Below are 22848 nucleotides of genomic sequence, written 5' to 3'. Positions count from 1 at the left end.
CTAAGGCATGCCACAGCCCTCCGTACAATAGGGCCAGTCTGTCCTAAACACACATTAAAGAAACGACAAAATTCAATGATAACTGGGTTAACAGGTGGCCTAAAACCTAATGTGAAGGGATATGTATACACAAAAGAAAAACCAGATTTAAAGGAAGTGATCCTTTGATTTTCATTAGGGACCAGAATCGGGAAGTCAAATTTCCAATGGCAATCTCTACGTACAACAGAATTAAACCCTCAGTGATCTGGGAGGGTAAACATCAGCGCGATCCAAGAAGTCATGGAAGTAACCTGATTTTTAATTAATTCTCTATCTATGACAAAGGAAAGTTCAGCAGGAATAATCTCGTCGATAGTAGGTTCACGAAGCGGTTCACTCGAATCTCTATTTCTAGCAGAAGATCTATGTGAAAAAAGAAGCCCTAGTTCTAGAAGAAAATGGAGGAGTAAGACTGGGTTGAGAAGAAGAACTACGCACAAAAACCGACCCTAAACTACGTAACCTACCACCTATCCTACTTCTGGCAGGAGCAGAAGTAAGAGGAAGTTCGTCTACGATGAGAACTTTTCGTGGATCAGGATTTGAAGAAGACATAGTTGTATAAGTAGAACGTATTGAAGAACAAGAACAAGTTATGAATAAAGAACACTGTAGAAAAGTTTTTCGTGAAAGCAAAGGCAAAGGATGTATTTATATGCAGAAGCAACCGTCATGCAAGAAAGGTAATGATGGAAACATCATTAAGAAAACTGTCACTTCGTGACTGATGCAGCCACATAAAAGCCCTAAAACCCGGTGAAGAGTTGCAGAGCCAATCGACGACTGCCACGTGTCACATGTATTAATGGAAGTGATATACGACGCATCAGTTCATAAGAAGGTACAATAGTACGTGAGAAACGATGGCAAAAATTCCCGCCTTAAATGAGATCCACTTCCCAAATATTCAATTTCTAGTAATGTGGAAGTGGGGGGACTATCTGTATTAGGAAAAATAAATGTTACATGTGGAATTAATTATATGGCTGACATGGCAAGACATGTGGATCACTAGAAAAGCGACAGCTGGAGAAGAGTATTAAAAAAAGACGTGAGACTTAATAGGTATGAGCAAAACGTCTAAGAGACGAGAAGAAATGGTATCTCGAGTCTCTTTAGCGATTTGAAGAGACACCGCTGGAATGAACCAAGACGGTATAAAGGACAACTTCATTGGTCTTCAATTAATGAGCATGAATGATAATAAACGTTACAGGATCTTCACGAAACAGTTACGATTATCAATTATAACGTTTCATTAATGTCATTAATGCTCATAATGACTTGATCATAAAAGGAAAAAGACGTTGTACTTAGAGATGGTTATATAAGGAAAAGAAATGTCATTTGTATGGACACGTTCTGATTATTATTGGAATACAATTATTTACTTTTGCTTTCTACTAATTACTTTGTTATTCTGATTTCCTTTCTTATTGCAAGAATATTGATTTCCTTGATTATCACTAACCGAATACTTTTAAAAATAGGATTTGGCCGAAATTCCTATTTTTTGGTGAAATATTTTTTCAATACATTTGTATATATACAAAGGGAACAATCAATTCAATACACAAGGAAAATTTCCTGATTTCGGTCTTTAATTTCTACTTCATCTTTGATTATGTCTCTACGTTTCTCATTTTCGTGTTTTTATTATAGTTTTCAATTTATTTTAAAATTATAATTTTTCTTTCTTTTTTGTTATTTGAATAATGCGGAGCATAATTTTTTGAATAAGCTCCGTCTTGATCAACTTACTTAAAACATACTAGTTATCAGCATTTCTTTTTCTAGGAATAATATTTATCCTAACGTAATCTGTTGTTTCATCCTGTAATTAAACTCAAATCCATAAATATATTTTAATTTTAATGGATGACATAAGATTAATGATTATTATAAAAGTACGGATGATAACCTATAGGTAATAAAGTACACGTGAATAAGGACTCAATAGCGAGAAAAATCACTGTGAGCCTGATGGCTCCCTCTCTTTACCTTGATCTTGTTGTCCTGCGTGGCTTCTTTGTTTGTCTCAAGGAACTTCATCATATTCATATATTTAAAAAAAAGAATAAGAAGCAGATTGACAATATATAATAGTGTAAAGAATTTTTTTTTTGAGTTAAAATTATATTCTATTGATACTCAAAAATTTGTACAATTGAGTCCGAGGAGCAGCTTTGACAGACTACTCCCACTTACATCACACTCTGCTCTTTAACACTTTGTGTCTATCTATCCTATATTATTTCACAATACAGACACTTGTTTAGCCAACTACCTCAAAGTTTCTATTTTTAGTTTCATCTTGGAATCCAATCCAGCTACTGCAATTCTTCCTTCCATTTAGCTATGTTCTTCCCTCTGATATGTATGTGCGGCACTATCTCTCTGCATAGTTGAAGCTCATCAAACTTAGCTTTATCAAATCTGATTCTGTTTCTCTCCCTCAAATCAGTGCAACAGTTATGGCAAAAACACAGCTGGTTATAGCATTTGAACCTCTTCTGCTCTTAGCTTTCTTGCAAGCCCATTTTAGTTCTGCTTTCCAACCTCCAATGTTCCTCTTACATCCCAGCCATAAGCATAGTCTGGACCATAATTTCTTTGTGTTTGTGCACTCAAAGAACAAATGGCTAAAGGTTTCAAGACTATGTCCACAGAATGCACAAGCTGCAAGAACTTGAATTCCAATCTTCAATAATATTTCCACTGTAGCAAACCTCTGTTGTGCTGCAAGCCAAAGGGTGAATCTATATCTCAGATGTATATTTGTGTGCAGCATCAAACTCTTCCATTCAACTCTGGGGTAATGGGGTAATCTGGTATCATCTTCAAGTACATCTGCTTAATCTGAAATTTTGCATTCTTGCACATTGTCTGTAGCCTGCTATGTATGTTTTCTTGGAGTTGTTGATGCTCCATGATCAGATTTCTACTTTCTAGTATCTTCCTCACCACCCAAGATGCTGTCTTAGGGGTAGCCATTGTTTCCAAGTTCCTGTTCTTTATATAGAAGATGTGTACCCACCTTATCCATAGGCAGTCCTTCTTCCTTGTTATATCTCGTAGATTTTTTATAATTTCTACTTTGTTCCATACTTTTATGTCTAATATATTGAGTCCTCCAGCAGCTATTGGCCTGCACACCTTTTCCCAAGCTACTAGTGCCTTTTTTGAGATAGTAGCAGTACCAGTCCATAGGAATGTTCTGCATATTGCTTCAATTGCTTTCATCGCATTCTTTGGAAAAACAAATAACTGCGCCCAATAGGTTTGTATGCCAAAAATAACAGCCTTTATCGGTTGACACCTACCAGCATAAGATAGAAGCTTTGCTGACCAGCATGTGATTCTTGCTGTTATCTTCTCAATAAGAGGTAAATATTGATAGACTGCTAACTTCTTAGAATCTAAACGAATCCCCAAATATATTAATAGAAGCTTTCCTTCAGTGAAACTCAATGTAGCAAGGATTTCCTGTTTTTCAGCTTGAGAAATTCCAGCTATGTATATATCACTTTTGTTGACATTTTCCTGTAAACTAGAGACAACCGAGAATCTATGGAAGGCAGCATTTAGGATCTTGATGGACTCAAAATCAGCTCTGCAGTACATCAAGAGATCATCAGCAAAGCATATATATGTGCTGCTCAACTTCTTGCACTTAGGATGAAAGTTGAAGTTTCCATTCTTGTGTAATTGTCTAGGTAGATATTCCATTGCAATAACAAACAAGTATGGAGACATTGGGTCTCCTTGCCTATGCCCCCTCCTTCCTTTAAAAGGCTTTGTTAGTCCTCCATTTAGCACCAAGAAATATGATAATATGGTAACACATGTCATTATCCATTGCATAAACTTGAATGGAAACCCCAGATCAATAAGCATTTGCCTGAAAAAACTCCATTCCGGAGTATCATAAGCTTTCCTCAGATCCACCTCCATCACACATCCAGGAGAGACACCTTTTATGGAGTAACCTTTGAACAATTCATGGCTTAGCAGAATGTTGTCCATTATACTCCTCCCTTCAATGAAAGTTGATTGAGAGTGATCAATCAATCCACCAAGAACAGATTTGATCTTTCTTGTAATGACTTTGGATATGATCTTATATACTGTAGTACAATATGCAATAGGCCTATAATCCTTAACTGTTGAAGGTGCTGGTACCTTAGGTACTAGTGTGATAGCTGTAGTGTTGATCATTCCAGGTAGGTTACTAGTAGAAAAAAAAATTCACAACTGCAAATATATCCTTTTTCACTGTCTCCCAGTTTCTGGTAAAGAACCCCACAGGGAACCCATCAACCCTTGGTGCATTGTCTTTAGGCATCTCCCATACTGCATTTGTGATCTCCTCATTTGTAACATCCTGAATTAGACTTCTTTGTTGTGATGTAGTTAAGCATGGTCCTTCTTTAATTACAGTTGTGTTTGTACATGGTATTTCAGTAGCACAATCTCCCATCAAAGATTGAAACACACTAATGAATTCCTGCTCAACTAATTTGGGATCTGTTATCTTTACTCCTGTATCAGTATATATGGATGTTATGCTGTTTTGGCTGGATCTAATCTTCCACTGAGCATGAAAATATTTTGTATTAGCATCCCCGCATTCAATCCAGCTAGCCTTGGACTTCTGTCTCATCACTTGTTCCTCAACATTGCTCCATTTTTCAATGTCAGCGAAAGTGTCTTTCTCTAGATCAAATAAGCCATGTGCCAAAGGATTTTGCTGAATTTGGTTCTGAACAATAACCAATTTTTCTCTTGCCTGCTCAAGCTTTTGTTTGTATGAAGCCATATAGGCATTAGTGTCCTTCAGTAGTGTCTTCATAGTCTTCAGTTTGCACCAAATCGGTTGCACAGGTGTTCCATCATAGTTCTGAATCCAAACTTGTTGTAGAATGCTCTGAAATTGTGGAAGCTCCATGACATTTGTATATAGTCTAAATGGTTTAGGATGCAATAACTTCTGCTTACCACATTTTATTAGGATAGGGGAATGATCAGAAACTAATGGATTCATAAAATCTGCTTCTACATGACCATATTGTTGTATCCACCAGTAGTTCCCCAAAGCCCAATCTATCTTACTATATACTCTTGAACCAGTACCTTGTTTGTTTGTCCAAGTGTAATGCCATCCTTTAGCTCTAAGAGGGGTTAGCTGTAAAGCATCAATTACATCTTTAAATCCCTGTGTTTCAATAGTAGTTATAGGGGATCCTATTCTATCCTCAGAGGATAGAATATTGTTAAAATCTCCACTAAGCAGCCATGTTTCCTGAGCCTGTGCATTTATCTGTCTAAGGTCCCTCCATAGGCTCTCCCTTTGGTGGCCATCATTCTGGAGATGACACTAAGATTTGTTTTAAATTGAGTGCTAGTATCCTCTACTAAGAAATGGATGAACTGATCTGTAGTATGAGTAACCTGTACTTGTATGTGAGATCTCCACAGTATCCAAATTCTCCCATTCACAGCATATGAATAATTGTAGCAAACATTCCATCTCTGGGCAATCTTTTTTTGTATTTTCTCAGCCTTATGTTCTTTAACTCTGGTTTCAATACATCCCATTACATCTACTTTATTTGTAGCTAAAAAGACCTTTACATCTTTCTACTTATGTGCCTGATTTAGACCCCTAATGTTCCAAGTGAGAATAAGCATAGAGAGTTGGAATTTAAGGGACATGATGGACCTGGATCTATCTGTTGTCCTCTTCTCCCAGCATGCCTTATTTCAGCAATTTCCTTCCCTTTGTCAATATTTCCTTCATTCATTGGATTTCTACAGATGTTCTCCTGTGTGCTAGTCCCAGCATTTGCCTGACATGGCATAGAAGCAATCTGCTGTGTAGGCTCTATACTCACTCTATCCTTCTCCAGACATTCAATCTCATGATTAGGCCTCTTTTGTATACTTCCTTCTGTGGTTCTGATTCTGCATTCACTTCAGGCTTCTTCACAACCCATGCTTGTTTAACAGCTTTAACTTGCTTCTTTCCTCTTCTCCTCTGCCTTCTTGGTCTTTCCCCTTCCTTAGTATCCAACTCCTCATCACACTTTGTATTGTGCCAGCAACCAATAGAATCATGCCCAAATTTCAAACAGTCATTACAAAAGACAGGTTTCCAATCATATTCAATAGTTTGTACCATTGGGCCAAAAGGTAATTCTATCTCTAGTTGATCTGGCAGAGGATATGCAGCATCTACCTCCACAAGTACCATAGCATAGGATATCTTCTCATAATGAGCAGTAAATTTATCAGTGTATAGGGGCTTTCCCACTACACTGGCCATTTTACGTAGAGCTTCAGTCGACCAATAACCCACTAGCAACCCAGGAAATCTTACTCAAACTGGTACTGTGCTTAAAATGTCTCTACTGAACGAGAAATCAATTTCCCATAGCCTTAGCACCATTGGTTTGCTCCTGTATGTATATGGCCTTGACTGAAGAACCTAATCTCTATCAGCTATGGTGTGAAATTTGAAAATACAAAAGCCCTCAAAATGAATCAAAATATGAGGATTAGTGACAAAATTCCACACATTCATAACAAAAGTTTCCATAGCTTTCTCATAAGGATTTTCCCCTATTATGTACCCAATTAGAGAGGTTTTCCAGTAATTCGCCTGAGATTGTAGATCATCCTCACTCAATTTACCAATTTTCTTACCATCTCTATCAATTGGAGGAACAAATGATAAGGTTTTACCCATTTGTGAGCTTCCCTCGTACAATATTAGCTGCTGTTGGAGTTGGCTTCTCCGATCCATTTGCTTTAGTGTACTGTAGTCGTCGCACTGCCTGCGTCATTTTTTCCTTCCGCTTTGATAGATTGAAGTTGTACATCACCTTCATAACTGCTTGTTTCATGATCTTCCTCAATGGACTGGTATTTATGTGGAAGAAAACATCCAAAAGTAAGTTGAGTAAATCCTTTTGGACACCGTTTGCTGGAGTAATTAGTTTCCCCGACTGCGTAGTAGTATCATGCACAGGTTTCCGGCGACGAGCCATTGATTCTGGTCATAATCGTAATCCTTGCTATCGTGCACCGAGAGTAACGGTTAACGTGCGCCTCATAACCCTCGATCTCTCCTTTTTCACTCACATTTTTTAATAGTGTAAAGATTTTACAGTTTAATTTGTTCTAACATGTGCTTCTCTTTTCTTTTTTAAATTATCATAAATACTTATTACAAATGGTTACATATAACTGTTGTTTAAATAGTCTGACTAAGTAGATATACTTTACGTTTATTTTTGTTTAACTTTTACGTATTAGTGTATAGAATTTTACTCTATCAAATATATTTTGTGAATGAGAATAATTTTTAAAATCTACAATGTCAAAGGAGTACTAAGAGCTTATATACGGGTAAAATCGGGGATAGAGTTACCGCTGTTTTTCGATGAAGAAACGAAAAAAGGACGTGGTTTGGCACAGTCTCAGGTGAAGCCAAGGGCTCCCCAGATCAGAGACTGGGGGGATAAATGATGCACCAAGATTTGGACATGGCCAAACATGAGCGGAATCGAGCTCGAGAAAAACAAAGAATCAAGGCCAAAGGGAAGATGGTTAGAGAGAACGAACAAGGGGCCGAAATATCCGCCATAAATCGGATATTATGGAACGAATCTCGCGTGATATCAACTATGGATCATAATTTTCTAGAAGAGAAGGATTTTTACCTTACTTAGATTTGTACTAGGATTGAAACTCCCCTACTATATAAAGGGAAGAACCTTTTTTGTTTTTCAACCATTGTTGGCATGCATATCAAAACAATAAAGTTCATTTTTGTCTTTTAACTATTGTTCAAAGTGTTCTTCAGTTACTCTTTTCTTCAAGCTGCAACCGAGCCTGTCTCAAGGGCTCGATCGGAATCAGTTTCAGCGTTCAGCTTAAAGCCAGGCTTAATTGTTCCATCACGTTTAGTTTGATCGTTTTGTTTCTCTCAAATTTAATTATTTGTTGTTCTTAGATCATTCATTTTAAATGAAATCACGTACCCTTTAAAACTGCGTGCAAATTTAATTGTAACATATTTTAATGGTAAACAGTTTGGCAGCTACCGTGGGGCTAAGGATAATAGTGGTGATTTGATACGAATCTCTATAACACACCCTATTTTACACTTGCTCTTTGAAGTTTGATTTCAGGTCTATTCAAAAATGTTGAATTCTCAATCAGCATACTTGAACGTTGACGCCGAATCAGGCCACCACGGTGAAAACAATAACGTGGTACCAAGCAATGGCGTGCCCCCTGTTGACCCTAATGTTGCTCCAATCGCTAACCCAGTCGGCGCTAATTCACAGGTTGCCATCAATATCAACCTACCAACTGATCCCAAAAATAGCATTCCCGGGGCACCCCGACTATCGGCTCGAGAAGTGCCCGAAGGGGGGAGGGGTGATGGAGTTATCTTACGATTGATTTTTGAAATGTTAAAAGATCAAAAAATGGCAATAGCACAGCTGCAAAGACAAAATCACGCACACAACATGGTCGAACCCAAGCAGGTTAGAGAAGATGCTCGGAGGCACAAATGGATTATCATAGAACCAGATGGATTCAAAGCCAAAGAAACTTCAGAGGTGATGAAAATGCTCGAAGCACTAACAAAATGTGTGGATTCCGGTGAAAAAAAGATAGAGGCAAATGACAAGAAGGAGGAGACTTACAATTCAAGGGTTCATCAGATCCCGGGAGCGCCTCTAATATTGAAAGGACCGGATTCCAAAAAATCCATTCAAAAACCTTTTCCCCCTAGTGCGGCACGAATCAAATTCCGAAGAGGTTCCTAATGCCCAATATTCCCAGCATGTAACATCCTACACGTGCGCAATAAAGGGAAATGACCTCGAAGACAACGAGATCGAGTCGGTGTTGCTGAAAAAATTTGGGGAAACCTTATCCAAAGGAGCAATGATATGGTACCATAAATTACCTCTAAATTCTATTGATTCATTTGCTATGCTTGCATATGCCTTTGTTAAAGCCCATGTCGGTGCTATCAAGGTCGAGACGAGGGATCGGACCTCTTCAAAGTCAAGCAAAAGGACAACGAAATGCTTAGGGAGTTCGTGTCGAGGTTTTATATGGAACAGATGGACCTACCCCCAGTTGCAGATGATTGGGCCGTTCTGGCATTTACCCAAGGACTCAACCCCCGAAGTTCCGTTGCTTCTCAACAATTAAAGAAAAACTTAGTAGAGTACCCGGCGGTTTTTTGGGATGATGTTTGCAAAAGGTACCAGTCAAAGATCAGAGTCGAGGACGACCAGCTGGGAGCTCCCTTAGGGTCTGTTTATCCCAATAGAGTGAGCGACATGTCTAAAATAATTGTAGATCAAGTGCACAGGCCACATAGAGATCGCTACCAGCTACACAGCTGGGATAGAAGGGAAAATGGACTCGGTCACCCTCGACCAAGAATGATAGGAGAAGTGCCAAGGTCCTAGCAACTGAGGTTTGATGAGTAAGAACGGTTATGATAGATCACGCGGCGACAGAGAAGCCCCGAGACTATCAGAATATAACGTCAACGTGGATGCAGCGAGAATAGTGTCGGCCATGGCTGCATCAAGGAGACCAAATGTCCAAGGTCTCTCCAGTCTGATCCCGCACAGAGGGATCACAACTTGATATTTAAATATCACGGTACTCAAGGTCAAGGGATTGAGGAAGGTCGACAACTAAGCGAAGAAGTGGCTTGTCTATTCAATAATGGGCATCTTCAGGAATTCCTAAGTGAGCGAGACAAAAGTCATCTAAAAAATAGGGTCACCAACAAACAAATGGAGAAAGAAGAACCTCAACATGTGATCAACATGATCATCGGGGGAGTAGATGTCCCACAAGGGCCAATGATAAAACGCACCAAAGTTCTATCACAAGGGAAAACTACACACGAACTACGTTCCGGAGGGGTCCATCTCGTTTAGTGATGAGGACACCGAGGGCATCATTCAACCTCAGAACGATGCGTTGGTAAGATCCGTACTTATTAATAAATGTCGAGTTAAGCATGTGTTAATATATTCAGGTAGCTCGGCAAACATCATACGATGGAGAGTCATGGAATACCGATGCCTCCAAGCTGGCGTCGGTGGAACTAGAACAGGTCATACTGATTGAGTATCTACCGGACCAAAAGGTATACCTAGGCACGAGGTTAACCCCCGAGATCAGGAAAAAAATTATTGATTTCCTTAAAGCTAATGCCAATTGTTTTGCCTGGTCCCACTTAGATATGACAAGGATCCCGCTGGAGGTGACAACTCACAAATTGAGCATGGATCCATAATTCAGCAATCAAATAGAAGAGTAGGCCACAGTCCGAAAGCAAGCACGCACTAATCAAAGACAAGGTATCTAAACTCTTGAAAATAAGTTCCATACGGGAAGTTAATTACCCGAATTGGCTAGCTAACGTAGTGGTCGTGCCTAAAAAAGGAAATATACTTAGAATGTGTGTAGATTATAAGGACTTGAACAAGGCGTGCCCCAAGGATTCATTTCCTTTGCCTAACATCTACCGAATGATCCATGCAACGACCGAGCACGAGATGCTGAGTTTTCTAGATGCCTATTCTACGTACAACAAAATACGAATGGACCCGGGTGACCAAGAGAAGACTTCGTTTATAACTATATTCGGCACCTATTGTTATAACATGATGCCTTTAGAACTAAAAAATACCGTTTCCACATATCGACGCCTAGTTAACCAAATGTTCGTGGAACAAATAGAAAAATTAATGGTGGTTTATATTGACGATATGGTAGTTAAGTCCCTGCGAGCAGAGGACCATTTGAAAAATTTGCAGGAAACCTTCGACATCCTGAGGAAATACAACATGAAGCTGAACCGAGAGAAGTGTGCTTTCGAAGTAGGCTCGGGCAAGTTCCTCAGTTTCATGGTGTCTGATAGGGAAATAGAGATCAACCTAGAGAAGATAAAATCCAAGGAAGATATCATCGTAGTTGACAACGTTAAGGCGGTACAGAGACTGGCCGGGCAGACAACCGCATTAGGCCGGCTCATTATAAGATCATCAGACAAAAGCCACCAATATTTCTCATTACTAAATAACGACTTCTCTTGGACCCCCGGAATGTCAACAGGCTTTAGAAGAACTCAAACGATACCTATCAAGCCCTCCATTGCTGTAAATTCCTGAAGGTGAACGAGTAGTTGTACCTCTACTTGGCAGTCTCCAAGGTCGGGGTAAGTGGTGTCCTGGTTCGTGAAGAACAAGGCACGTAGCTTCCTATCTATTTGTTAGTAGACCTTAGGTGATGCCGAAATGAGGTATCCTCACTTAGAGAAATTAGCGCTCCCCATATGTCATGACCCCGTACCCGCTAAGGAATGTTATGCATAAACCCGAGCTCTCAGGTCGACTTGCAAAATGGGTTGTAGAAATTAGTGGGTACGATATTGAGTACAAACCCCGAACTGCAATAAAGTCTCAAATTTTGGAAGACTTTGTGGCCGACTTTACGCCGGAGTTGAACCCTGAGGTTCAAAAAGAATTATAACTTGCCTCAGGGACTAGCTCGAGGGTGTGGACCCTATTCACATACGGTGGTTCTAACCGAAAGGGTCCGGGTTGGGTATCGTATTAAAAATACCCACAGGTAATGTAATAAGGTAATCTATTAGAATTGTGAAATTGACTAACAAAGAAGCCAAATTTGAGGCTATGATTGCAGGTCTAGAACTGGCTAAGAGCCTGGGGGATGAGGTGATCGAAGCCATGTGTGACTCCCTCCTCGTTCTTAACCAAGTTAATGGGATATCTGAAGTAAAAGAAGACCGGATGATGAGATACCTGGATAAGTTGCAAGTGACATTACATCATTTCAAGGAATGGACACTACAACATGTACCCCGAGATGAGAACAACGAGGACGATGCGTTAGCTAATCTAGGTTCTTCAATCGACTATGATGAATCCAATTCCAGAGTGGTCGTGCAATTGATGAACTCTGTGATAGAGGAAGGTCACGCCGAGGTAAACTCAACGAGCTTGTCATGGGATTGGAGAAACAAATACATAGACTACCTTTAGAAAGGGAAATTACTATCGGATCCTAAAGAATCGAGGGCCCTACGAGCTAAGGCTGCCAGGTTTAGCTTGGTTGGAGGAAAATTATATCGAAGATTATTCTTCAGACCATTAGTAAGGTGCTTGGGTTCCGGGGAGACTGAGTACGTGATAAGAGAAATCAAGGGGGTACTTGCGGAAACCATTCGGGAGCAGAATCCTTGGTTTAAAAATTGACCAGGGTCGGTTACTACTGGAACGAGATGGAACAGGATGCGAAAAACTTTGTTCAAAAGTGTAAAAAATGTCAAAGGTGCGCCCCGGTGATCTACCAACAGGCGGAGATGCTTCACCCAATTCTTTCCCCTTGGAAATTCATGAAATGGAAAATGGACATCGTTGGTCCCTTGTCGTGGGCACCTGGCAAAGCCCAGTACATCATACTTATGACCAACTACTTCTCCAAATGGGTCGAAGCACAGGCGTTCGAGATAGTTAGGAAAAAAGGTCATCGACTTCATCTAGGATCATATAATATGCCGGTTCGGGGTACCAACCAAGATCACGTGTGACAACGGGAGGCAGGTCATCAGCGGCAAGATAAATAAGTTCTTCAAAGACTACAAAATCAAAAAGAATTTATCAACAACTTACCGCCCAAGTACGAACGGTCAAGCCAAGTCAACAAACAAGACTATACTGTAGAACCTGAAGAAGAGGTTGACCGACTCAAAACAAAAATGGAAAGAAATTTTTCCCGAGGTCCTACGGGCATATTCAACAGCATTGAAGTCAAATACCGATGAAACATCATTCTCTCTACTCTATGGCACAAAAGCTTTGACTCCGATAGAGGTAGGGGAATCGAGCCTAAAGTTCCAATATTCTACAGAGGCATCAAATGATTAGGCCATGACAACAAGCTTAAATTTGGTAGACGAATGGCGAGAAGCCACCCTAGTCCGGTTAGCGGCTCAAAAGCAACGAATGGGAAGATACTACAATCGAAAGGAAAACCTTCGATACTTCCAAGTGGGGAACTTAGTATTGAGGAAAGTTAAATTGAATACCAAGAAAGTGGATGACGGGAAACTAGGCCCGAACTGGGAAGGATCGTACAGAGTCAACGGTATAACCGGGGAAAGGCTCATTCCAGCTCGAGTCCGGAAATGGTATATGACTACCCAACAACTAGAATGTAGCACACTTAAAGCGGTACTACTGATAAGGTACGAACATTATCTTCTTTGTGGTTTATTACGTTTTGAACTAACTAGTACAAGTACTCAATCGAAGTCAAAACTAAGGATTAGATCTGAAAGCACGTGTTATACTCTTTTTCTCTTGGACCATTTTTTCCTGAAGTGGGTTTTACAGCAAGGTTTTTAACGAGGTAATAGTAAGCGTGCTACCCTAGTTTGGAAGACCGGTGTAAGACCAAGGATTATGGATCATTTATATTAGATTAATAGTATTCGAGCCCTCAAAGTTCAATCTCGGATACTAGGGGCCCATAACACACTAAGTCAAGAACCGAAGTCCTAAGTTCGAAAATTTAGAGGGCATTCTTATTCGTTATTGAAAGTCAATGCTTGAATATTAGGATTAGTTGTAAGGGTCAAACGAACCGTGCCATCATAGCTCATTCTCTCCGTGGCAGATAGCTTTTGTGTCGTTGATTATTTACAATATATTCAATGTAATAAAGGAAATTTGCCTTCTATTTTCATCGGTTCATATCTGCACAAGCAATATTATCGTTAAAGTTACTTAGAATGAATATTGGGTTCAAAACCCTTAAGTTATGGGCCTCCCCAAACTGTGGACTGCTACCCGGCAATAAGATCTGGGAATTCGGGCTACTAAATCCCCAAGGCACCGAGCCTACTAGGTTTGGCCCAAACACAAAAGGCTACGACCAGCTTAAAACGGCTCAGAGACATCTGAGTCCGTACATAAAAAGTAAGGTCCTTAAATAATTTTAATCCAAAAAAAGATTACTTCAGACCTGGTCAAGCTACTCGGTCTTGAATTACGACCATGAAAAGAGCCACCTTCGGCAAAGAATAATTGTGTCTAGTCAAAATGTTCAAATATTTTACGAAAGACTTAATTTTTCTTATCGGGTCTTCCGAAGTAAAAGAAACTCGGAGTCATTACTTAATCCAGGCCACACCCGGGATTTGGGGGAACAAATAGTTTATGCGATGTCGAATTCTATGCTAAGGCATCGATGGCATATGAAGAAATCCAAAACACAAGTTATAAGTCTTAAATATAAGCAAGTACTGTAAAGTAAAGGACACAATGTGTAGCCGAAAATCTGTATATATATTTACCAAAAGGTATTTATAGAGGCGCTATGAAACGACCGCAAAATAAAAAATATGTAGCTAAAAGAAAAGACAAAATTAAACTAAGGCATTTCCTGCCTTGTCTTCATCGGAGCCCGACTCGCTGCCCGAACCAGCGGGCTGATATCTCGCTCTGGCTTCAGCTTCGAGCCTCTTAGCCTCTTCAGTCTCGGCCGCTAGGTCATTCCCTCCGGCATGGTCCTCAAGAGTCTCTCTCCAAGACATCCTTCATATATTCGGCCTTCGTTATTACACGGGCCTCGACTACCTCCACATAGTTCTTGTACTGGGCCAACATATCCTGAACTTCGGAGGCCTTGTTCGAAACCGCCTCTAATTTGGACTTCAGCGCGATGTATTCTTGGTCGAAAACATCCCGTTATGGAACTGCCGAGTCAAGTTGTTCCTGGAGCTCCTCATATAGATGAGACCATTTGTCGGCTTTTTCTCTCATCACCCGGAGCTGTACTTTGGTCAATGCCAAATTCTCTTTGGCGAAAACCCGCTCCGAGACCAGGAGATCCATTTTGCCTCTCAACTCCTCAGCTGAGGATTTGACCTCGTCCATTTCAAACCTCAGGTGGTCGATCAGGGTTATCTTCTCTTGAACTTGCGAGGTTGTGGTGTTAGCATCTGTGTTTAACTTCTCGTTATCGATATCAAACACTCTTACCTTTTCGATCAGAAGGGTGTGTTCCTGTTTCACCTTCTAGGCCTCGTTTTGAGCTTTTTCCAGCTCGGCTTGGAGGGAGGAGTGTCCCTGAGGACTTCATCTTTTTGCTCATAAAGAGCTTTGTACATGTCCTTTTGCAGGACCTGCTCCTTGAGCTCGTACTCAAGTTGACTCACTTCCATTCGGGATTGGTAGAAGCTCTCATGATGAAGCACCAAGGCCTGAGGCATAAAAGAAGAAAAAATGTTAAAATCCGCTTAGGCAAATGAACTCTTTAATGATATGATGGGAAGAATGTTTACCCTATTCAGCGCCTGATGTGCCTCGTTGAAGAGGCTTGGTGATAACTAGGGATTTTGATACCTTTTATACTCCTTCTTGCTTATGTTTGGATTAGGAATTTGTACAAAATAGTCCCAAAAGGCTCACAACTTGTGCTTGATTGCAGGTTTGATCAACAAAGTGACAAGATGTCAAAGATCGGCTCAAAAGGAGTGAAACTTGCACAAGTACCAAGACAAGACAAAGCAGGCAAAACAAGGCCAGTGCGGCCGCACTACATTCTGTGCGGTCCGCACTGTGAGGTTCAGAGAGCATGACATTCAGGCACAAAGGCAATGCGTCCGCACTAGGATTTGTGCAGTCCGCACTGAGATCAACGCTGCCGCACTCGATTTTGTGTGGTCCGCAGTGAGAAGAATCAGAGAGCTGCAAATTCCAAGTGTCAAGCCAATACGGTCCGCGCTCCATTTTATGCGGACCGCACTAGAAGCCTCCACGACCGCAGTCCATTCTCTGCGGTCCGTAGTGCCCGAGTTCAGAGAGTTAGATCTTCAAGTTTAGAGCCCTAGTGCGGCCGCACACCATTTTGTGCGGTCCGCACTAACCCCGCAGGGGTATTTTTGTCCAAAATTGTCAGCATAGAATAAATAGCTTCTTTTCCATTTTAGGTCGAGCAGATAGATTGAGCTGGTAGCTGCGCTCGTGGGTTTGAATATTTTAACTGTTTTGGGCAATTTTATCTTTATTTCAACATTGAATCTTCTAGTTTATCTTAGCAATTAATTAATATGAGTTTTTCTTCATCTATTTCTTTGTTTCTTTCTCTAATTATGAGTAGCTAGACCCATCAGCTAGGGTTGTGGCTCAACCCTAGTGTGGGTAATTGATGGGTCTTGTATTTTAGAGCTTGATTGACTATGGGTGTTTGATATTTGGGCTAATTCCATGTTTAATTGCTAAATTAGTGGTTGCAAACACTAGTTTGTGTTTAGTTGACTTTTGCTCTTCTTGAGAAAGAGAGCCTAAGTCTCTAGAATTAGTCCAACAAGGAATTGGGGCGTACTTAAGAGAATTGACAGACCCAATCAAAGGGTTAAACCGAGATATCGTAATACCCGACTTGATCCTCAATTGCTTGTGCAAATTTGCATACCCAATTGGTCTTGAGAAAGTCAATTCGGACAAAATCACTCGAACTACCGAGAGGTATAGAGTGAGTAGAATTGAGCAATGGGTATATCATACTCCCCAAATGTGTCAATCTAGCTTTAGATTCAAGAATCCGTCAATTGACCACCTAGGCGAAAGTCACTACCCTAGTGTCTTTTAATCACTTGAACAACTTGCAATAGTTTAATCATAGTTTATAGTAGTTAAATTGAGCATTGTAGTTTATAGAATTAGAATCATAATTAAAACCCAAAAATGTGTAGAAGTTCAATTTGGAGCAAACACACAACTCCGCTTTAGATAGACACCCAACTCCAATATCTAGCTCTCTGTGGAAATTGATCCCGACCCTAAATCGGGTAAAAGCTGCTTCGACCTCTCTCGCTACTTAATGGTAGTGCAGGGTTGGCCGTGATCACCTTTTGGCGCCGTTGTCAGGGAGCTAACGGTTTTGGCTATCTATTTAAATAGATTTGTGTTTTGTTCTTCTTTACTACTTTGTTACTAATTTGTTTGTGTCAAAACATCAGGTACAAAACGGCATTAAATGCTAATGACCCTCTTGGAAATGTGAATGCGGGGGAGGAGGTAGATGACAATGGAGAGGATGAGGTGCCTCTTGTTCCTTAAGGACAACGTAGAGGCCGCCAGGCCAATGCAAATGAGAACGTACCAGATCCTCCTCCGCCACCTCCAAGAGTGGCTCCTAGAGTTCTTCCCAACCAAGGCTATGCAAGTGCAATCGTTCCGCCCCGGATCCGCGAAGGCAATTTTCAAATAACCAATGTGACGCTGACATTGCTGGAGCAGTGTGGGTACTTCACGGGCACTGCCACTCAGAATGCTTACAAACATCTCAAGGGGTTTGTGGATACCTGTTGGGGAGCAAGCAAACCAATATGTCCGAGGATGCACTTCGATTGAGGCTTTTCCCATTCTCACTTAGAGGGAAAGCATTGGATTCGCTTGAGCGACTCCCCAACCATTCCATCACAACTTGGGATGAGTTGGCGGATAAGTTTATTGCCAAATTTTTCTTACCAGGGCACATGGCAGCACTACGGGATGAGATCTTAGCCTTCAAGCAGGAACCTACTGAACCATTGCACGAGATTTGGGAGCGATATAGAACTATGGTGAAGGAATGCCCAAAAATTGATATGACAGAGGCAATGATACAACAGACCTTCTATCGAGGCATCAATACAACGAATCAGTGCATAGTGAATCAATTGGCTTGGGGAAATTTCATGAAGCTGCCTTATGATGAGCTTGTGCTATACTTGATGAAATGGCTGACACATCCTCCGCTTGGCAAAGTAGAGCCAATGTGCCACAGGGTGACCCCTCGGTCACTCATTTGCACAAAGAACTACATGACCATGGACAGGATATAGCTGAACTTACAACAACAATGAAACAATTAGCAAAGGCACAGTTGCAACAAATTCAGAATCCTCGCCAAGTAAATGCCATGGAGGGTGTTAACATGCTTGTGAACAATAGAAGACAGAGAGGTCAACAGAACCAAGGGAATTCGGATCAATTTGACAATAATTGTGGTGGATTCCAAGATGATTGTTATGATGGGCAGAATGAAGAGGTGCAATATGTGAATAATTACCAAGGCCAAAGAAGAAACTTTTCCAACCAACAAGAACAGTGGAGATCCCAAGGCAATTGGGGTAACCAACAGCAAGGCAACAATAATTAGAACAATCAACAATAAGGGAACAACAATTGGGGAAATCAAAATAACAATCGGAACAATCAGGGAAGCTGGGGCAACAACCACAATTGGGGTGGAAATAACAACAATCAGGGTGGATGGAACAATAACCAAGGAAATCAGGGGCAAGGCTTTCAAGGGCCCCCAGTGTACCAACAACCGAGCAACCCACCACCTTTTCCATCCCAGGGTCCTAGTTCTTCCAACAATGAAATGGGTAGAATTGAAATGATATTTGAATAGATGATGAAAAAGAATGCTGACTTCGATGCACAATTGGCTTCTCGCAATACTTCAATTAGGAATTTGGAGGTCCAGCTAGGCCAAATCTCACAGTCTTTGAATACTCGCCCTAAGGGGGCTCTACCGAGTGATACGGTAGTGAACCCGAAGGGTGGGAACAATCATGTTATGGCAGAGACTACACGGAGTGGAAGAGGCGGTGATGTGAGTGCCTCCAAACAAAAGCAAGTTTTGGGTGATGAAGTTGAGTTGCAAGAAGATGAAGTTCCTTTGGTGGTGGAGAATGTGGTTGATGAGAATGTGAATCAAGAAGTAAGGATTGATATTCAAGATGCCGAGGTGGAAACACAAAATGACGTGAACCCGTCTAGGGAACACGACATAGACATGCCGGAGCCGGTTGTGCCGAAAGCCAAGGCACCCTTGCCTAGGCCACCTCCACCTTATCCTAAGAGGCTAGCCAAGTAGAAAAATGAGAATCAATTCAAAAAGTCCATAGACATGATGAAGAGCTTATCCATTAATGTTCCTTTGGTGGAGGCTTTAGAACAAATGCCTGGCTATGCTAAATTCATGAAAGATTTGGTGACAAATTAAAGATCCATGGACTGTGAAACTATCAAAATGACCCACCAAGTTAGTGCTATAGTACATTCAATGGCTCCGAAGTTAGAGGATCCTGATGCTTTCACTATCTCTTGCACTATAGGGAGTACAGACTTTGCTAAAGATTTATGTGATCTAGGGGCAAGCATCAACTTAATGCCCTACTCAGTTTTCAAGACTTTGGGTATTAGGCCACCGAGGCCAACTTCCATGATATTGCAAATGGCAGACAGATCAATGAAGCGACCATTGGGTATTGTTGATGATGTGCTCGTCCGAGTGGACAAATTTATCTTGCCAGCTGATTTTGTGATCTTGGATTGTGAGGTAGATTATGAGGTCCTGATCGTATTAGGGAGACCGTTTCCTTGCTACGGGGAAGGCTCTAGTGGATGTGGAAGCAGGGGAACTCACTTTCAGGGTGGGTGATGAAAAGGTCGTTTTTCATGTGTGCAAGTCAATGAAGCAGCCCAATTGTACAGAAGTGTGTTCATTTTTGGATCTTGTCACGGTTGTGATAATTGATGATACCAGTGCAATGATCAATGTGGAGGACCCTTTGGAGGCCGTATTGTTGAATCTTGATGTCAATGATGATGAGGGCCGAGTGGAGTGCGTGAATGCTTTACATGGAATGGGCTCTTATTCTTATGAGCCTAGGAAACTCTCTTTGGATCTTGAAAATAGAAAGACCCCTCCAACAAAGCCTTCAATTGAGGAACCCCCGGTGTTGGAGTTACAGCCATTGCCTCCACACCTCAGGTACGAATTCTTAGGCCCTAATTCAACTTTACTAGTTATTCCTCCTCTTGTCTTACTAACATGCAGGTAGATGCCACATGGGCGGTGCTCAAAAAGCAGAAAAAGGCAATTGGATGGACGACAGCTGATATTCGGGAATAAACCCTGCATTCTGTATACACATGATTATTCTGGAAGATGATGCAAAACCCTCCTTGGAACATCAAAGGAGGCTGAACGAGGCAATGCAGGAAGTTGTGAAAAAGGAGGTGATCAAGTGGTTAGATGTCGGAGTGGTGTATCTTATCTCTGACGGCTCGTGGACTTCACCGGTGGAGTGTGTGCCAAAAAACGGTGGTATGACTGTGGTGACCAATGCTAATAATGAACTTATCCCAACCCGAACAGTGACTGGATGGAAGGTGTGCATGGACTACCGCAAGCTGAACAAGGTGACCCGCAAGGATCATTTCCCATTGCCACTCCTTGACCAGATGTGTTACACCCCGTGTTTTCGTACGTAAGAGTACATTATAAGTCAATTAATGTAAGCTCAGAAAGGGAATCATCTTTTAAAAGCTTAAAAAGTTAGTTCATCATGTTAACGTGGAGGTTACAAATATTTAAGATCATTAGTACCAAGTAGCAAGAGGGTTTGAAGGCTTAGAAGCTAAACGAATTAAAGAAAATAAGTTTCGTCGAAAGTCGACAAGTTGGAATGTTTTACCATGTACTTTTGGGTTGATACTAGAGTTATTAACATTATAAGGAGATTATATTATGAGTTATTTTAGTCGTACGATAGTTGGTGTTATGTTTTGAAGTCAAGCGAGTCGTGGAACAAAAGTTAGAAAAAGGTCATCACAAGTTCCATTCATAAATGTGCTGAACATTAGGTCAAATGTAACTGAGTTTTTCTCCTAATATACTTGGAATTAGGGGATGATCTACCTATCAAATTAAAGATCTATGAGTCTAGTTTCTAATGCAATAAACTGTTTGTTGATACGATATTGGAGTAGAGAGATATTTTCATTTTCGTGAGATAGCACAGACTGGTAGGTGACAAGTAGGTGCATCACCTACTTGCCAAAAGGAGAGGTCTCAATTAAACCTCCTAAAGTCGGCCAAGAGGGGAAATTTAAGGGAATACAAACTGAGTTATTTCGCCTGTATTTCAGACCAAGAAAACCTAATTGAACCCCTGCAACTCCTCCCCCAAAATCCCACACAAACCCTAGGGTATTCCGGGTGTTACGACGCGATTCTAGTGCTGAAAAGTCCGGACAGCATGCTAGTTTTTCTTTCTCCTTCTTGTATCCGTGTTGAGGAACTTATTTTTGATTAAAAAGGACAAGGTTTCGTGGGTGATACTCAGTACAAGGTAAGTTTATGCTTCTCCTTTTTCCATTATCTATGCGTTTGCGAGTTGTAACTCGATCGTAAAGAATAGCCCTAGCTAGTTTCGGAAGAATGGTATGTTGTTTGATCTTGTGCAATGTTTGGCTGGTTGTGAACATATTTTTAAGTTAAATTCATGGCTGGTTTATTGTATAAGAGTTGTAATGATATACTTTTGGTTGTATTTCTCAATTTGAAAGAAAAGACAAGTCGAAACGTGTTTAAGTAAACCGAAAAATTATGTTTGAGTTGATGAACTTGTGGGACTGCTTTCGGCTGTTTCGTGTTGGTATTGGGTTGTCTCTTTTACTACTGTTTTTATGGAGTTGAGAGGAGGAAGGGTGTGGAGAAACACCACATAATGGAAAGGTTGTTTGTTGGTCGTTCATCATAACATTTTCGGATTGTTTGACACTATTATGGTTGTCGTGTTGTGTATGAAATGATAGGGGTATGTTGGGCTGTTTGTGATTGTTTTGACTAGTGTGAAGTCATATATATAGGGGAGGTGCTGTCCATTTCATTGTAAAATAGATTGTGGTTGATACATAACGCTTAAACGATAATGAGAGTGTCATTTCTCTTATTGTAGACTAAGGAGCCGTGAAATTGCATAGCTTGAGGTTGGGAAGAATATACAAGGTATGTTAAGGCTCTTCCTTCATTCTTTTGGCATGATCTAAAGTGAAACGAACATAAACGATACGCTATTTCATAATGAATCTACTCCTAGCAACTAAGGTTGTCCATGTTATTCTTTCCTTACAAAGTTATTCCAAGAAAGTGTATATGATCCTTAAGTCCTAGTGAAGTTCATATTGATGGTATGATGTCTATAATGTTAATCGATGGTGCAATGACCTTATGTCACTCCAAAAGGTTTAGAACGTGACTCCATGAGTCCAGCATGCATTATATATGTATCTATTTTACTCTACCGAGCCGCGCTATAGTCGGCCGGGTATGGCACATATTGTGCAACCACTGATCAGTTGGGTTTACCGAGCTCCACGTGGCCGGGTATGATTCTACCGAGCCTTATGATGGCACGGGTACGTTTTTACCGAGTCCTCTTTGAGGCCGGGTATGATATGATGATGATGATGCCCACAGAGGCGTATGTTTTTAAAAGTTTATGTATATATATGTATTATGCATTTCATGTCAGTAGCCCCCAGAGGCACTCAGATGTTACAGGTTGTATCTCCTCTATCTCTTTACACTACTGTTCTGGTTTATGCTTTTCCTGCCTTACATACTCGGTACTTTATTCGTACTGACGTCCCTTTTGCCTGGGGACGCTGCGTTTCATGCCCGCAGGTCCCGATAGACAGGTTGACATTCCTCCTAGTAGGCTATCAGCTCAGCGAAGGTGTTGGTGTACTCCACTTGCTCCGGAGTTGCCTATTTGGTCAGTATGCTTTGGATATGTATTGATTGGTATGGCGGGGACCCTGTCCCGACCTTTATGATATAGGTACTCTTAGAGGTCTATAGATAGATGTCAGGTGTATG

At 40.9% G+C, this 22848-nt stretch overlaps 1 protein-coding gene across 1 annotated transcript; it reads right to left on the bottom strand.

Moving 5' to 3' along the window:
- Window positions 1–4273: 4273 nt before the first annotated feature.
- On the bottom strand, window positions 4274–6367 carry LOC109221463. The gene is made up of 4 exons (XM_019385944.1): window positions 5987–6367; window positions 5765–5891; window positions 5494–5645; window positions 4274–5407 (listed from the first exon to the last, which is right to left on the bottom strand). Exons 1-4 carry the CDS (start codon window positions 6365–6367, stop codon window positions 4274–4276), a joined length of 1794 nt encoding a protein of 597 aa, XP_019241489.1.
- Between the last annotated feature and the right edge of the window lie 16481 nt (window positions 6368–22848).

Source organism: Nicotiana attenuata, unplaced genomic scaffold, assembly GCF_001879085.1.
Source record: "Nicotiana attenuata strain UT unplaced genomic scaffold, NIATTr2, whole genome shotgun sequence".
In the NCBI taxonomy this organism is placed as follows: domain Eukaryota; kingdom Viridiplantae; phylum Streptophyta; class Magnoliopsida; order Solanales; family Solanaceae; genus Nicotiana; species Nicotiana attenuata.
The sequence above is the reverse complement of the archived record's forward strand: the minus strand, read 5'-3'. Positions and strand labels throughout refer to the sequence as shown.

Coding starts and splice junctions, on each gene's coding strand:
- LOC109221463 (XM_019385944.1), bottom strand. CDS start 6,367: ATGGCCAGTGTAGTGGGAAAGCCCCTATACACTGATAAATTTACTGCT. Junction 5,892..5,986: donor AATCAGAACCACAGAAGGAA/GTATACAAAAGA, acceptor ATGCCATGTCAG/GCAAATGCTGGGACTAGCAC. Junction 5,646..5,764: donor AGGACAACAGATAGATCCAG/GTCCATCATGTC, acceptor CAAATAAAGTAG/ATGTAATGGGATGTATTGAA.